The following is a 17,339-nucleotide window of genomic DNA, read 5'->3' on the forward strand; positions in this document are numbered from 1 at the left end:
GGTAGCTCCACCGGGCATTGGTCAAATAGCTAGGTCTCAACAGAAAAACATTAAAGGGCTAGAAGGCAAGAAGAATGGAGCGTATGGTATACAATCCAACTAGTTCCAAGCAGCATCATAAACATGTTTGCAAAGAAAAAAATTGAAATCTGGTAAAAAGATTGAAAGAAAGCTTGAAGGTGAAGGCTATTCACACAAATGCCATGGGCAAAGCAGTGCACGTGAAAAGAAAAAGGTTTCTTTTCCTCAGAGCTGGCATTGCTCAGATAGCGCCTTGGGCAAAACACAATGTCTAATTGTCATCCTGTTTGGGAAATAGAAGGGGGATGGGGAAGGCGAGGGTAGAAATAACAAGGAGAAAAGCATACTTCATAAACCTAGTTAACATACTTTTCTTTTGAACCAGGCTGGTGGGAGGCTGCAGCAGACGGCGTCGGTGCTTATCTGAAGGTTGGCGCCCCGGACGCTGGCCCACCTCACCCAGGCTGAAGCCCGGCCCTGGTTTTACTTATGCGCGGTTTTCCTAGCTCGGTACCAGTAGAACGGAATCAAGGAATCTCAGGAAATGCAGGGCTGTTTGTAGGCATGCGTCCAATAAGTGGCACTCTATTGTGTGCCCCCTTCGCCCCTCATCCTTTGGGGCACCATTCAAGTACTATTGAAAACGTTTATAGCAGTAGCAGTAACTGACAAAATACCACGAGACGCGTGTGAGTGAGTGTGTGTGTGTGTGTGTGTGTGTGTGTGTGTGTGTGTGTGTGGTTGTGTGTGTGGTTGCGTGCGTGCGTGTGCGTGGTTGCGTGCGTGCGTGTGTGTGTGTATTTGTTTGTATGGGGCGAGGAAGGGGTTGATTCGAGAATGTTGGATTTTTCATTTATTCATTTTAGTTCCACCGTTCGTCATACTCTCCAGTTTCAAAAGCCTTCATCCCTTCAAAAGTAATATTTTTCTCCGGAGTTCACCCTAATTTATCAGAGCGCTCTACATGAGCACCATTCGCGTTTACACAAGTACACATTAATTTTGTTAGGCACGGGGAGATTAAGTGATTTGCCCAGAATCCCAGGATGTTGAGCGTCAGTTATTGCCGAGACTCAAGCCCGGTTCCCCAGATTGAAGATCGACCGCCCTAGCCAGTTGGCCACGCCGTCTCCTGTCTTTTTGAAGTATTATCCGTGGTGCTAGAGATTGACATAGTTTAGCCTCTACAGCTCAGGGTTACTTGCTCTGCCTTCACAACCTAGAGAATCAGAAATGTGTTTTGTCATTTACCAGCCATCACCAGACATTCTGCATGACTGAGAAATGCAGAGTCTTGAATAACACAAAAAAGCGGTTATTGCGCATTGGTGGCACTATGGCTGCAGCATGGATCAATGGTGAACCTGCTGCCTGCTCCTTCGGAGTATTCACGTGGAAGCACATAACTTCAAAGGTGCCTCAGCCTCACTCATTCCTTGGAGGACACATGCAGGGCTTTAAGTAGGAGGAAAAAATGGGGTCCGTCTCTAAAATGGCCTTGTCTCAAATGTAACTAGGAACCAAGTGGCTTGGCATATGTAATGGAGGTGAGGCTCAAAACAAGTAAACTAAAATTCTGTTCATCATATAGCATGATCGCCAACCAGAATTTAGATGCCTCCCTGTGAGTTTTCTGTTATTGCATCCGGAAATATCACACAATAATAGACCTCACCTAAAATTGTCCACCCAATTGGCTTTGCCTATGCTTATTAGCCATATCAGATAAATATGTAACAATGTTTTTGTGTGAATAATTTGAGTTGAAAATGTTTCAGTTCTGAAAATAGGAGCATGTTTTAAACATTCCTAAGGTCTGTGGAAGGGTCAGTGGTATTCAAGAGGTCTCAAACACTCCCGTTCCTTCTTTCACACCATTTCCCTCTGTATTTGCCCATTTAGTTAAAAACTCAACATCCTTTTTCTCTCCAAGATCTTTCTGAAATTCTCCACATGCATATCTCAAACCTCATCTCTTTTCTCGTCAGCACACTCCCATTCCATCCTGCATGCATTTCCTTGCATCTCTTTCTCTTCACCACACCACTCCCCACACACAGCACCTCTCAGCTGTAAGAACTGCAGTTTCTCGGTTTTGTAGTTTTTCGTTGCATCGTTCCAGCATGGTCAGGGCATTAAGCGCCCTGTTATTCCTCAACATCTGAGCTCTTCTGATCTTGAAAGGATACGGAATGCTTTCAAGAACTCATCAAAATCCTTCTCTTTAGTAAAGGGCCTACTATTTCTCAATTGCACCCGTTCTTGTGTTCGATTTCAAGCACATGATGATCAGCATCGAGGGTCAGTGTTGATCTCTTCGGCATCAAGAATTTCCTTTTCCTTCATTATCCTCTTCCTTTGACTTCTCAAACACTCTTTTGCATTGAAGTGGTGTCTGATGGTTTTCCTGAAGTGTCCTTTGCCATGGACCTGTGGGGCTCTCTGTGTCTGGGACACCAAAGTATCGAATGTTTCAGAGTCAGGGGACTTAGGAGTACATTTTGAATGTCTGTCCTCTGGCATGCCTATGCGCTGTTACATGTGGGCGTTTGTAGGGTTCGCCCTCTTGACGCCTTACTCGCAACATTCAGTCTCTCAATGCCAATGTCCATCTTCTGTGTCAGAGCCTTCTCCTGAGAGTTTGGTCTTCACTGTGTTGTATTCATCATAGCTGGATAACCGGATGTCTGAGCAGAGCTTTCTTCTGATGAGACTGAGTCATGGCTTAAGGTGCCCACCCCTGCTTCTATATCTTTAAGGATTTGGGCAGAAATTTGGTGAAGGTCTCGTAGCCTTCGGTGCTGTTATCTTCTGGAAAGAACAAGTTGCAAACTTCATGGCTATCTTTCTGTGCACATTTGTGGCGGTACTGCAGTCAAATTCTAAGGAGAGCACTCCTTCCCAAAAGACTTTGAGTAACTGGGTAAATGGAAACCAGTAACACAATATTTCCGTCTGCTTTTCTTCATTTTTTAGGAGTCTCAAATTCTGTAATTTTCCTCAAATTTCGCTGGTAACTTGGTGCGATTTTGCAAGACGGGGAGCTCCTCCATCCTCCTTCCGACCCAACTTTGGAGCTTCGGGGCTTTCCGGGTACATGTCGGACATCACCAGAAGAAAGGGGTAAAGCTAACAACAAATAGCCCTCAATGACTGGCACAAACAAACAACAAAAAAACAGACTAGAAGAGAAATTCTGGACCCAACACTAGATGGAGGATGTGAGGAAATATGATGTATATATGGTGTGGTTGTGCAACCTCACCGTATAATACAATTACAGACCTCTTTAAGGCCAGGAGGTTTTGTCAGTAAAATCCTCAGCTCAACCCTCTATAGCTATAACATGGAGCAGCAAGGCTTACACAGTGGAACAAGTGTAAAACATTTAAACAGCACCAAAACAATTGAAGAAGAATCCACACGACACTCAAGTAATCGCACACCAATTTATAAAAAGAGACTGTATTTTTATACTAATTTAGACACTGGAATAAAAAAAGATCCATCAGAGGGTTCTGGAGATATTGATTTTACAAGAAAAAATAAATCAAAGCAATTTTCCTCAACAGCGAACAAACCTTGGCAAAGTCAACAAATTGGACACAAACCTTAGTAAAGAAAAAATAGGTATGTGTCAATGCGGTCAGTTAGAAGTACTTGGGGTGACCAACTGTGACAGGGAGTTAGTCAGGGGGACCAGCACGGTCTTCAAGAATAATTACCTTCACAGGAGAAGCAGTCCTTCAGCAGTTTCAGGCACTTTATTGGAGTTACAATGGATTCCTATGGAGTGGTCCTGATGAAAGGGATGAAGGATGCTGAAAATGGCTCGAAGGATGCTGTGGATGCAGCGTGTTCGATGGGGTCTTTCTGCATGGATGCAGGACTGACTTCCCACAAAGTCCTCTCCATTCTGGCTGACCTGTTGTCACAGTCATAGGCCAATCCTTCCTGGGTTGATAACTTCCCTTCGAGGGTCCCAGCAACTCTCCGACAATACTCCCAGGCTCAGCGAACTCAGGTGAAACTCTGTGCATCGGGTCTTGGTCCTTGGTGCTGCATGGCGGCGGGGGTAGCAACTTTAAGACTTTGATCTAACAACTTGCCCCAGCAGTATTCTTCAGCTGTTGTGTCCCTGTGCTGCGAACAGTCAGCTGGCTCTTGGACTTCTCTCGTCTCCACTGGACTCTGGAGATGGCTTCTCCTTGAGCAGGACATGGCAGGCAAAACCCCTCTCTTCGGTAGCCACTAGGTTCAGTACTAGTCAGTGCAGCCTCTCTTTGCTGGTCACTCGGTGCAGCATAGCAGCTCTTCGGTCCATCTTTCAAGTCAGTTGATAATGGAATTCTGGGTGCCAGGGGTGCCCTGTTTATCTTCAGAAAATGCCTTCAGGGTAGGATGCTGTTGGTAGCCAATGGACTATCAGGTTGTCTCCCTCCTGATGACCACTTCCTGGGAAGTGTGGTTTCTGGCTATCCCAGGATACACCATTCTGCCCACTCGCAACATGGCAAGACCCCTTTCTCGACACTTGGAGCTCCTCAGCCCACCCCAAGAGGTGTGACTACCAAGCAGCTACACATACCTTGAAAAAAACGTTTGACAACTGTGATCTCCTCTCCTGTTCCCATTGCTAGCCTGTCTGCCTAACCAATAGAGCAGCCTCCTCTCCCAAGTGTTACCCATTTGCCATTCAAGGTGGTTACTCGTTTGAAGCTTGCCTTTTGGGCTAACACCCATGTGGCTTCCTGTAGGAGGGAGGCACCACCTCTCTCCCATGCAGGCCCCTATTGGGTCCTTTCCTGCGAGTCATAAGCACATTTCCCCAGCAGGGCAGAAACCAGTCTGCAGGACTAGCCCTGTGTACATCAGTAAACGGGCATTGGAAACTTTGGGCAACCTAAATGCAAAGTTCTAAAGTTGCACTTTTACCCAGCAGTGACATTAAATTCGATGTAACCATTAAATCGGTTTTAATGCACCGATTCCTTTGATACTAAACAGTACCAACCTTAGTAGTCCCAATTTGACGTTAGCAGGACAGGGATGCCAGCCTGTAACTCTGTACTTGTCAATGGGACTACCAGCCTTTACACAGTAAAAACCACAATTTAGGTTTTTACTGCTGGAATATGTAAATGTTCCACCTTTTACATTAAACACCCTGCCTTAGGGCTCATTAGATCTGCCATAGGAGTGTCTTACATACATTATAAAGGGAGGGTTGGGCTTTGCCATTACTTTAAATGACAAAGTCGAGTTAGCAGTAAAAAAACTGCCCTTCCAGTCTGCAGTGCCAGACTGGGAGGCATGCTTTACCTTGTCCCACTCAGGGTGGAACGACAAGTGTTGCAGTCCCTGGCGGACACTCTAACTTACAGGCCCTGGGTACCACAGGTACCATATATGAAGGACTTGAAAGTAAGTTATTCTTTGCCAATTGGGGACAAGCCAATTAAACATACACCATTTCGAGGGTCAGAGCACATGCAATGAAGTCCTGTTTAGCAAGGCTCAAGGCATTTTAATAAAATCTGTTTAATAATATATAAATTGCAAAGACCATAGTACAGTAGATAACATTTATATAGTTAAAAACATTTTCATAAAGAACATGTTAAAAGCTAATGACAAAACATCACAAGTGGGAGAGAAAACAATACAGAAATCAATCTTTGTCATTAAAAATCTGTTCATTTGAAGAAATCAAAAGAAAGGGCAAGGTGTCACAATGTATTAATTGTTTCTAAAATTTACCAAAATCAAAGAGCATCCTTTGATTTTGTTCAATTTGAGAAACAATTCTTTTATTGATTTCTTCAAATTAGCAGATTTTTAATGACAAAGATTGATTTCTGTATTGTTGTCCCTCCCACTTGTGATGTTTTGTCATTAGCTTGTAATATGTTCTTTTCGAAAATGTTGTTAACTATATGAATTTTATCTACTGTACCATGGTCTTTGAAATTTATATATTATTAAACAGATTTTATTCACTTGCCTTTTGGGTCCTTCTAAGATTGGGAGTGAGTAACTCCTGTTAGTTGATATAGTGGGGTGTGATTGATGCGACTGGTGATTTCTCCAAGATCATTTTTTCGTTTATCGCATTACTGGTTCAAGGAACACTGTTTCTTGGAGTAGTGGGGCCACTCTCCTTTGTTATAGTCTGGGCATTTTGGAGCCATTAAATTAGTACCTCGTAGTCAAAATAGGGGCAGAAAGTTGGGGTAAAGCTGCAAAAAATCAAATTTCCTTGCAGCAAAATAGTGCACAACATTTGAATCCAGAAAAGCATCATGCTGACAAATGTGGTAATTTTAAAAAGCAAGCACTTTCACTTGACGGGGGCAACTTTCTTTCAATTATCAATATGATTATTTTAATTTGACATAAAAAAATCTACCGTAACACATAGGAGGTTTATATGCTTCAAACAACATCTGATGTTCTCACGATGGGAGTTAGAAATAATAATTTTATAACTTCCCACTTAGAAAGTAATCATAATCACTGCTTATTTTGGTTAATGACTCCAGACTTTTTTGATAAATGTGGAATAGTAATATATACTAAAATGCACCGTTTCCAGGAACAACACTGGAAATAATATCTCAACAGCTGGAGAATACACTTTTAGTTAGCATTAGATTTAAGATTTTAAAAGTAAATACAGATGATAAATTGTTTTGACCTTTTCTGAGTGGACTGAGGTGGGTACTTTCAGGTGACTGCCTGTGTGAATTATAGTCCTAATCACAACTGCAGAAGTACTCTGAAATTCTAGGATGAACCTAAAGTATCAAGTGCCATCGAATCATGTATATGCTAGCCCCGGTTTTATTTACATGCTGGAATTTTTAGGTCTGTTTTAGCCTACAAAAAGTTACACTCTGTCAGTCTTTCTCTATGTGTTTCTGGACATAGGGTCACTTGACAGCAGTGAAATATTTACTGGATTTTCTTAAGAAGCCATGCCAGTTAGATATGTCCGTCTGAGGCTTGTGAAGAGAGAAACATTAATTGAATATTTTCAAAGTATTTCAATAATGCAACAGAACTTAAGGTAAACCGATTCAGCAATACTATGTGTTTTGTGCAAACACAAGAGCATTCTCAGAAACTAGAATGAATAGTTTATAGTTTAGAAGAACACAATGGTCTTCCCAAAATGCTGACATGGCTGTGGAATATAAGTGGTAAAACTATATTTTCACACTCTATTTATATTCCTAAATCTCAGTGTGAAATGATACAGCATGATAATGTGGTAGGACTAAGTGAAGAAAATAATCAAATTGTCTTCACACATTGAAGATGAAAATGTAGTCATCATTCAACAGTGTACATCTACAACAGTACAACTGAATGTGGTTCATAAAAGTGAAAAGAAAATGATTAAATATCAAGCACACTGAATTACCAGTACAATCGCGCCCATCTCCCTGAAATCCAGTTGCACATTCACATGTGTAGTCCAGTCCTGTTCCTGGCTGACATCTTGCTGTAGTGTCACATGCATGGGTTCCATCGTAGCAGGGATTCACTTGAGTTGGGTCGGTGTTTCCAGAATCTATAAAGATAACGTGGTTTAGTATTCATTTCTATGCACAGGGGAAAAGTTATGAAATTGATGGCTGCAGCCTTATCCTGAAAAAGTATTGGGATTGCTCCATTCTGAATAAATTGACAGACAATTCAGAAGTAATGGTGTTAGGTTTGCATTCAAAACATGTGATATCTGCCTTGGCATAGTGTTTCATTTCTGCTTTAGCAGCTACTCTTGCTATTCGTACCTAGGCAGTGAGAGGCGGTTTAAATATCCTCCAAAGGGGACTACTTTGCATGTGACCTTTGATTGCATTTTGATCATTAAACTGAAAGTGTGCTAGACCTTGAGGGAAGGTTATATGGTTTATGCCCACAAAACAGGGGAAAGATAGTGGGGTTCAAATCGAAGAGTTCATGTGGTGAACTAGAGCATTTTGTCATAAGTCCCTAGTAAGTGGTACCCCTGCTACCTAGGGCAAAGAGGTAAAAGAGGGTCCTCAACCCTTTGGGCACAGCTGGAATTCCCCCGCTGTGCGGGCGAGTTCCACGCGTGCGCAAATCAGACAGCAGTCATAAAATACACAAGGAAATAAGTCTCTTTATCACTGGTTTGATATTAAAATAAAATGACTGGGGTGCAGTAGGTCCCCCACAACTCTGGTTCTCTTTGCCTCTCTGCATGCCACACTAATTAGACCCGTGCCCAAGTGCTGTCTACAGCACACTTTCATTATTAATATGGCACAAGAACTATAGGTTTACAGGTAGTTTAAAAGTTTGTGCAAAATATACCAATTTCGCCTACATTTTGATTGATTTAATTGATCAGTTTATTAAGTGTGCAGTTAACTAAACGGTGTCCTGGAACTGCATAAAGAACTGTGACAAGTCAAGAGGCAATTTAGGAAGTGTAGAGCCAGGTCTCCCGGGCGTTATGAATCAGGAGTATAGGAAGCTTAAAACAATCTCAAGTAATCTATTTCTGGTAGTGCGTGCAAAGAGTTTAGGCTTATCAGAGGGTATTGTGAAGCATTTGTTGTACACACAGAGTCAATAAATGAGACATACACTCAAGAAGAATTCAAGGCCAATTTAGAAAAATAATATTTTTACAGACTTTTATACACCAAAAACTTCGTAATCTGGTAAGTAAATTAGAAATGATCACATTTAACAGTAGAAACAATATTTCAAGCATGAGCCTTGAATGCGGTAGTGTTATCCTATGAGAGATACATTCACTGCATAGGGTCCCTTGCAAACTACTTACAGGACCATTCTTCTGGACTTAAAGTGAATAGAGGCCAGGGTCCTAGAAGGAAGCAAGAGTTAAGTTTTATCTGCCCTGGAGTGTGTGGGTGCAGAGGTACTTTCAGCGGTGGTAGCCTCAGACACTACACGCTGTAGTGAATGGGAAAAGCACCCATAAGAAAGAGGCTGCAAGCGGGAACCGGGCCAAACCCTACCCTCACTTTTTGCCTGGTATTTGATGTAATTTCGCCTGGAAGTGCACTGGATTCCAGCTAACCACGTCCCCAGTGCCAGATCTCTTTGCCAAAAACTGCAATTGTACCCCAATTGGCAATTCCTTTAAAACTCACTATAAGTCCCTAGTAAGTGGTACCCCTGCTACCTAGGGCAAGGAGGTAAAAGAGGGTCCTCAACCCTTTGGGCACAGCTGGAATTCCCCCGCTGTGCTGGCGAGTTCCACGCGTGCGCAAATCAGACAGCTCCCGGCCGTCGGATGCCCACACCCACGGTGACGTCGGAGGGCCGGGGGCCGTCCGACGCATGCAAGGGGTTAAGGACTGCAGCATGAATTGTGCCACCCTAAGACTCCTCATCGTACACCTACAACTTGCCACTGCAGGTTGCGTGTCTTGGTGCAGACAAAAGGGAAAACAACACATGGCACACATCCCTGTGTGTCATGCCCACAGACACTGCATGCAGTATAGGTAAGTCACCCCTATAGCAGGCCTTACAGCCCTAAGGCAGGGTGCACTATACTACATGTGAGGACATATCTGCATGAGCAGATATACCCCTGTGCGGGCCAGCTCAATTGCTGCCAGTACAAGTCAACAGGGAAGCTATTTTGAATACATGTGCTGGACACTAGTAAAAATAAGAATTTGCTGAGCAATAGGTCTCACATTTGTGAGTTTAACCTATTAGCATTGTAAGTGACAATGCCTTTTATTTATCTTTTTTGATAATTAACACATAAATAAAAGGCATTGTCATGTACAATGCCAATCGCACAAACTCTTGTAAATGCAAGACCTATTTCACTTCAAAGAACCAGCCACCATTGTCCAGGGCTGCTTGGAAAGTGAAAGCGTGCATGGCACACTGATTGTGGCAGGAAAGCAGGTTGTGCCTCCAGTAGGAGAAACTCATTAAAGAAAATAGTACTAACAGACAAAATATGACATACCATGTAACAACAGAAGTAAAAGGGCCAGACCTCATGGGAGGTTACAAATGAAAACAAGGCAGTACTAAGGAGGGACTAACTCGCCTATTAACGAATAAGAAGCCAGCTTTTACAAAGGACAATGGCATAAGCTAATGAAAAATATGGGCAGAGGGTGGGCAGAGCATCAAGGCCATACTCAAATACAGCATGCCTCACAGAGCAGTGCATGCGCTGCCCAGGCTCGATCTAATGAGTTCCCCAGCTACATGATGGCTTCACTGAAAATAGGAATGTTTGGTATCAAACATCTCATATTAATAAACCCACACTGATGCCAGCGTTTGATTTATTAATACATGCACACAGAGAGCCCCTTAGAGGTGTCCCCTTAAAACATACCAGCTACTGGTGTGCCGAGACTGATTTTCGCCAGCCTTCCACCAGAAACACATTTCTGACTCCCAAGGGTGAGGGCCTTTGCTCTCACGAGGCCAGAAATAAAGCCTGCTCAGGCAGAGGCTGTTTAAACCACTTCCCACAGGATGGCCTACAGATTAGTATTCCAGGCTGGGTAACTTAAAAAAAGTCCACCACCTTTGGTATGCAAATCTGGCTTCTCACAAGAGAGGAATCCCACCCCCTTTGTCCAGAGCCCTTTGGCACCTGGACAAGCTGTAAAATTATCTAGTCAGGTAGGCGTGTCCACCGTCAGGCTAGTACCACCCCCCTTAAGGTGGTCTACTTGAGGTGGATATGACTCTTCAGAGTTAGCCATTTTGATGACAAACTTAGGCATTCTGGCACAGGGTTATGCTCACTTCCCACAGGAAGTGATCATTTATGAGGTGTAGTGACTCCAGGGGTAGGTAGCCCACTGGCTACCACCCTACACTCCCCTAACATCCCTAGATGTAGTATCTTGTGGAGCCCCTTGCACCAGAAAAGCAGATCCTGCTGACCTACGAAGAAGAAGGACACTAAAGAGCCGCAAAAGCAAAGATTGAAAAAGGAGTACTTGACCTGGTCTCAGCGCTTCCTGCCTATCTGTTGTTTCCATCAAATTTGTGGGGGACAACTGCAACAAAGTTCCAGTTTCCTACAATGAGCCCTTCTGATTTACATGTAGGCGATTACAATAAGGAGCGGTCAGTACCATGAGTGACCAACAGACCCCCTGACCGGGAGCGGAAAATCCTATTTACTGATAGCAGATAACAATTGGGTATTGGATGATCTAAGCTAAGTGCATAGTGGATGAATTTCTACCATAAGGAGTCTGGTCTAAATGACAGAAAGCTTTGAATGTGATATACAAGGACTTAAACAGAATCCTTTAGAAGACGCAAAGCCAATGCAAGACTTTAAGGCAAGCAGCGTTGATGATGGAACTGCAAACCCATCTCAGGTCAGATAGAACAGCATCATGCACCAGTGTGATCAAGTGACTAACTCAAAATTTCCCTCTTACAAGCTGTCCCCAAAGTTCCATTCTGTCCTTAATGGTCTTTAACACATACATGATTCCAGAAGTGTACTTAGTAATCATCTGTGGTGCCCCCATACTGTAAACAGGATACAATTATGCTATTGTATGTAGCTTAAACTTTACCCAGTGGTGCTAGAACAATTTACACAGAACATATCTAGAGGTTACACAATGGATGAGGTGACCAACAACTACAGTCTGGGTGAACAACAGAGGGATCAACTGAATGCCAATGACGAATCCTGTAAACAATAGTAGAAAATAAAGCGAATACGATATGCACAGCAATAGAAAGCAAATGTGGCACACCAAACTTTAATTACACGTGTGAAACTGTGGTTTTGTAACTAGAAAAAGGTGGCTTAAAAACACCCTATGAAAAGGGGTTTGTAGAAAAGATTGACATACACGTTTCTTTGGATGAGCGGAAGCGTCAGTTCTTTTTTAAACTTGGTCAGAGGTCGTAGTGCATAAACTCTGGGTGAGAAAATTTTAAACCCTTACTGCACTCCCTTAGGACTGTTCATCATTCTTTCTAGAAAGCAGGCGGTTTGAGAAGACGAGTCATCAGAGCGGCGAAGGGATATGTGACCATATACATTTTTCAATTTCATGGTCCAAGGGGTGGAGGTGTGGAGTATTTGTTAGCAACACTTATTGGATAAGTAGGCTAGAGGCCTACTTATCCAAAGGGTCTTCCAGACTTCCCTACCACCAAAGTGAAGCAAAAGTAACATTAATAGCAATGCTGAAGTATAATGGAGACACAAGTGGAAAGAAGTATGGTGAGAAGCCAAAGACACAAAACACTGAGTGTCCCCACACATGTGGAAGACACCCCTTCCCCTTTTTCCTGTGACTAGGATTCTTTTTGTTTATGTAACAGTGCCCGTGGAGTAAGAATCCTACCCCTATACTCTACCTCCCTCCTATTGTTTTTTTTCATATCTAGGCAGCGCAGAGCTGCAGAAGTTTCTCAATACACACACATATAGACACACATCATAGTTTAGAATACCAGCGGTCAACACACAATGGAGGACGAACATGGCCTCACATTCGGGGACGATGAGATCGATCAAATTCTCAGAGACCTTAATCCATTTGAAGGCCTGAGCAACCCGGAAACTGGTCCAAACATAAATGAGTGGAATGAACTAATGAACATCAGACGGAACCAAATCAAGGCAGCCCTTCACGGTTTATTCATGAAGGAATATTTACAGAATAAAATGGCGCCACCGGAATTAATAGTGAAGAACGAACCACTCATTTTTCAGAACGATCTAATTTTTAAAAAGGAGTGGTCGCTAATATCCTGGCACTGCTCAAGAGATTGGTTAGTCCTAATAATTAAAACAGCAGCAAGGATTACCCATGAACTGAAAGTTGAGATTAACAAAATAGAAGTACAGTTGAAAACGTACATATCAACTGAAGACTTAAAAATAAGACTAGATGAATTAAATCAACAGATGACGGATTTTGAGTTCACCCTTAAACAAAGCAAGTCCAACAAGCTAGCCAAAGACAAAGCCAAATTTACACCTGAAAGTGCATACCCGTATACCAAACCTGACTACGTTCCAAAAAATTCCTCTAGTGATGCGGACAGCGACATTTCAGACAATGGCTCCACGGGTTCCAATTCAAGTGGCAACAGAGGATCCAAACAATGGAGAGGAGGACGGAGGCAGAGGAGACAACAGTTCTCCAGACAACGAGGGTGGAGAGGTTATCAACCCCAACCTCCACAATATCCACAACATTTCATGGGCCCACCGCCATTCAACCCTTTCCAATATGGACCACCCTCTGGTGGACAGAATTACCAACAATGGAACCCCGACTACAATGATGGATACTATGGGCAACAACAGCCTTTTTTAGGCACGCGCTCCACAACACGTGGAAGGAACCGGAAAGGCAACAACGTTGGATGGGAGGATCAAGACCAAACCAACTCCCGAACCACCAGGAGCATGACTGGATCCCTCCCAAACCAGCCGTCAACGAACAAGAGAGGGACCTAGTAGTCAACCTAACACCTTGGCCTCTAACAGACGCACAACGGAATGTATTAAACAAAGGACTAGGTTTCGTACCTACTCAGAAACCTGACATCTTCAAACTGAACATGGAACTCCAAGAATTCACACGGAAGCTGAAATTACAAGCATTCTTCCAGGACAAACCATCAACCACGGATAACACTGATACCGGCCTGAAACTAAAGTCAACCTTCACTCCACCAGACTCTTCTATGCCAATTGAACTACTAACCTTTGAAAAAGCTGTCATCACTGAAGTTAACAAATTAAACCTGAGGGATGACAACATCTATCACAACATCAGTGGCGAGGAACAAAGAGCAATCAGAGAGCTGTCTAACAACAAGGAGCTAATCGTCAAACCAGCCGATAAGGGCGGAGCAATTGTCCTACAAACCCTAGAAGCTTACAATACTGAATGCATAAGACTACTGTCAGACACACGGAATTACAGAGTCCTCCAGGAAGACCCAACGGAAAAGTTACGCATCAGAATTGGAGGGATGGTTGAGGAGGCGCTGGCCCACAACTGGCTAAGCAAAAAGGAAGCCGAATTTTTACAACAATCCTCACCACGCATTCCATACTTTTACTGTATTCCAAAGATCCACAAGAACATCAACAACCCACCCGGAAGACCCATAGTGTCAGGGATTGGCTCCATCCTTGAGCCACTCTCTAAATTTGCGGATGCCTTCCTTTGCCCACTGGTACAATCAACCGATACCTACCTGAGGGATACAAAATCTGTCCTACAGCTGTTGGAGGATAAGAGTTTTGACCCCACGAAACAACTGCTGCTGAGCCTAGACGTGGAGAGTTTATATACTAGCCTACCACATGATGAGACACTCCAAATAATTGAGGAAGTACTGTTCACTAGCCAATGGAAGTACCAAACCCCACGAGGACTAGTTCTCGAATGTATCTCCCTGGCACTGCAACACAACTTTTTCCAGTATGAAAAGACCATATACTTACAGAGCCACTGCACCAGTATGGGCAGTACTTTTGCTCCTAGTCTGGCTGGACTGTGTGTCCATCATCTTGAGCAAAACAAGATACTACATACAGATAACCCATACAGAACCCACATCAATACCTGGAAAAGGTATATTGATGACGTCTTCATCATCTGGGACGGGGATACAGATACAGCCATTCAGTTTGTCAACTGGCTAAACAATCAAAATGTATATCTGAAATTCACGAGCGCCATCTCAAACAAAGCTATGGTATTTCTCGATCTCAACATCTATGCTGACGGGAACAGACTCAAAAGCACCACGCATTTCAAACCTACAGCTAGAAATTGCTTATTGAGGTATGATAGTTTTCATCCCAGGCGCCTAAGGGAAAATCTCCCTTATGGACAATTCTTGAGGTTGAGACGCAACTGCACAGAACTGACCGACTATAAGTCACAAGCCGGCGAACTAAAAACGAAATTGTTACAGAGACAGTACCCCCTCAAAATCATTGAGAAGGCTATGAAAAGGGCCAAGAACAATCACAGGGAAGCACTCCTGGAGGATAAAATACCGACCCCCTGAAGAGAAAAAAAGACCTATATGTGTCACCACTTACTCCACAATGTCAAATGAGATTTCCAGAATTATAAATAAACATTGGAGGATATTGAATTGTGGGAACCTCAATATGGAGAAACCTATGCACACACACCGCCGTGGTAGGAACCTGAGAGACCTACTGGTACACACCAGACCTAAGCCAAACACCACCACCAGACAGACCACTATTGGGATACAGGGACATTTCCCATGTGGGAACTGCAGCAGCTGTCACCTCACGGAAAAAAGTCAGGTCTTAACATTCAGAAACGGTACAACTTGGGAACAAAGACAATTCACAAATTGTAACACTAAAAATGTGGTGTACATGATCACTTGTCCGTGTGGTTTGGAGTACGTGGGCATGACCACGAGACCTGTAAAGACAAGGATGGGTAAGCACAAAAGCAATCTCCGCTGCAAAAAGTCCACGACAAAAATGGCAACACACTATCTGGAAAAACAACATTGTGTGAATGATCTAAAATGGACTGTGATTGAACACTTGCCATCCGAAATGGGTCTTTTTCAGAAGGAACAACGGTGGGTGTTCCGTCTACGAACACATATTGAGGGACTGAATGATGATGTGCCCTGGGGCCAACTGTCCTGTTAATAACCCCTCTCCACTTATCAATATGAGGTAAATAACATTAATGTAGCAGCCAAGTGACCTTTTTCCACCCAAGTATTTATTAACCACAGGGAATTATGAATGAACAAAACCTGAGTAACAATCTTCGGTATGTTACACAACTGCCCAACCTCACTGAGCTAAACTATCCCAGTGGGCGCTAATACAGCTCTACATACAGACACTAAAACGACGTGCATGCGCTTCCCATACCGATGAGAACGCACTAATCTCCGGCGTTCGTGCGCATGCGCGAACCACTGCTCTAACGCGCATGCGCCTGCCCGCAAGAAGCAAAGAAACCTATAGCACGCATGCAGGTGCAAGCCATTGATCCTGCAAGCACGCGTCCTCTAACCCTCAACAGCCACACCTGGCATTTCACCTGCGCATCCCTTGTAACCGGACACACCGTATATGGTATGTCGGTAACAATGAACGGATTAACCATATATGGGCATCAGGCATGTCCGACAATAAGCCAATGAGGATAGCACTGTACTTAGGCATACAGAGTATAAAAGGCGCGTAGTACCCATCGCTAGTCAAAACCAGCGGAGCAGCGGTTGGGGAAACACGGAGGCGCACTTTGTCCCGAGTTAGTGAGTATTGATAAATAAGACAACACCACTTCCCAAACGAAAAGTGAGTAAAAAACTGAAAACAATCCTTTGTTCCTTTAGATTGCAAATTTAGCAATCATCCCCAGACGTCCGAGAATGCTCATGAAGCAAGACATCAACTCACAATGAGTATGACCATATATTTGAAAATTACCATCTGTGTGTGCTTATATGTTGTGTGTTTTAGTTTGTCTTTTTTCCTTTACAGGGCGAATATGCCATGTGGTGCTCCAGGTGACTGCACCTGTTTGAGCCACCCTTATTAGGGCAACCACACTCATTTTCTTTTTCTTCTTTTTCTTTGTAGGTCATGCAAGTGCATGGTCACAAACCGCTGTAGGCACATTATAGCCTTAATTTTATATTAATTCACTGTATATAGTCTTGCACTTTTTTGTAATTTACACAAACAATAGAAATACGTGAGTAAGGTGGGAAGTTGTGCCCCCGTCCTGAAGAAGGAGCACACGCTCCGAAACATGTCGACGCACACCAGAGGTACTGTCCATAATTACGACAGGTAAATACCTCACTCTGCACCCTTTTAATAGTACCAGCCCGGGGTTTAGAATAAAGTTTTTTCCATATACCCACGAGCCAGGTACTTTTTAATCCTCACCAAACCCCACCACTCACATTCCATACCCCCTCACTTACATCACACACACCACACATAGTCCATCTTACAGTGCTCCCGCGTAGTCGTAGGTCGCAGCACGCCGCATCCCGTTAGAGGGGTGCGAAGACCCCGATGATGAAGCATGACACCAAGGGGCCTGTGGTGTGTGAGGGGTATTTTACAAAACACTGAGTGTCCCCACACATGTGGAAGACACCCCTTCCCCTTTTCCCTGTGAGTAGGATTCCTTTTGTTTATGTAACAGTGCCCGTGGAGTAAGAATCCTACCCCTATACTCTACCTCCCTCCTATTGTTTTTTTCACATCCGAGTGAACAAAGGCATGGAATCACAAGACT

General features: G+C 43.5%; 1 protein-coding gene across 1 annotated transcript in view; it reads right to left on the reverse strand.

Moving 5' to 3' along the window:
- Window positions 1-17,339, reverse strand: part of NID2 (nidogen 2) — a 251,912-nt gene that overhangs the window by 100,324 nt on the left and 134,249 nt on the right. The window contains exon 9 of the mRNA XM_078659743.1: window positions 7,448-7,597. Coding sequence (XP_078515869.1) covers window positions 7,448-7,597 — 150 coding nt within the window. The remainder of the gene's footprint in view (window positions 1-7,447; window positions 7,598-17,339) is intronic.

Source organism: Lissotriton helveticus, chromosome 9 (assembly GCF_964261635.1).
Source record: "Lissotriton helveticus chromosome 9, aLisHel1.1, whole genome shotgun sequence".
Classification (NCBI taxonomy): Eukaryota; Metazoa; Chordata; class Amphibia; order Caudata; family Salamandridae; genus Lissotriton; species Lissotriton helveticus.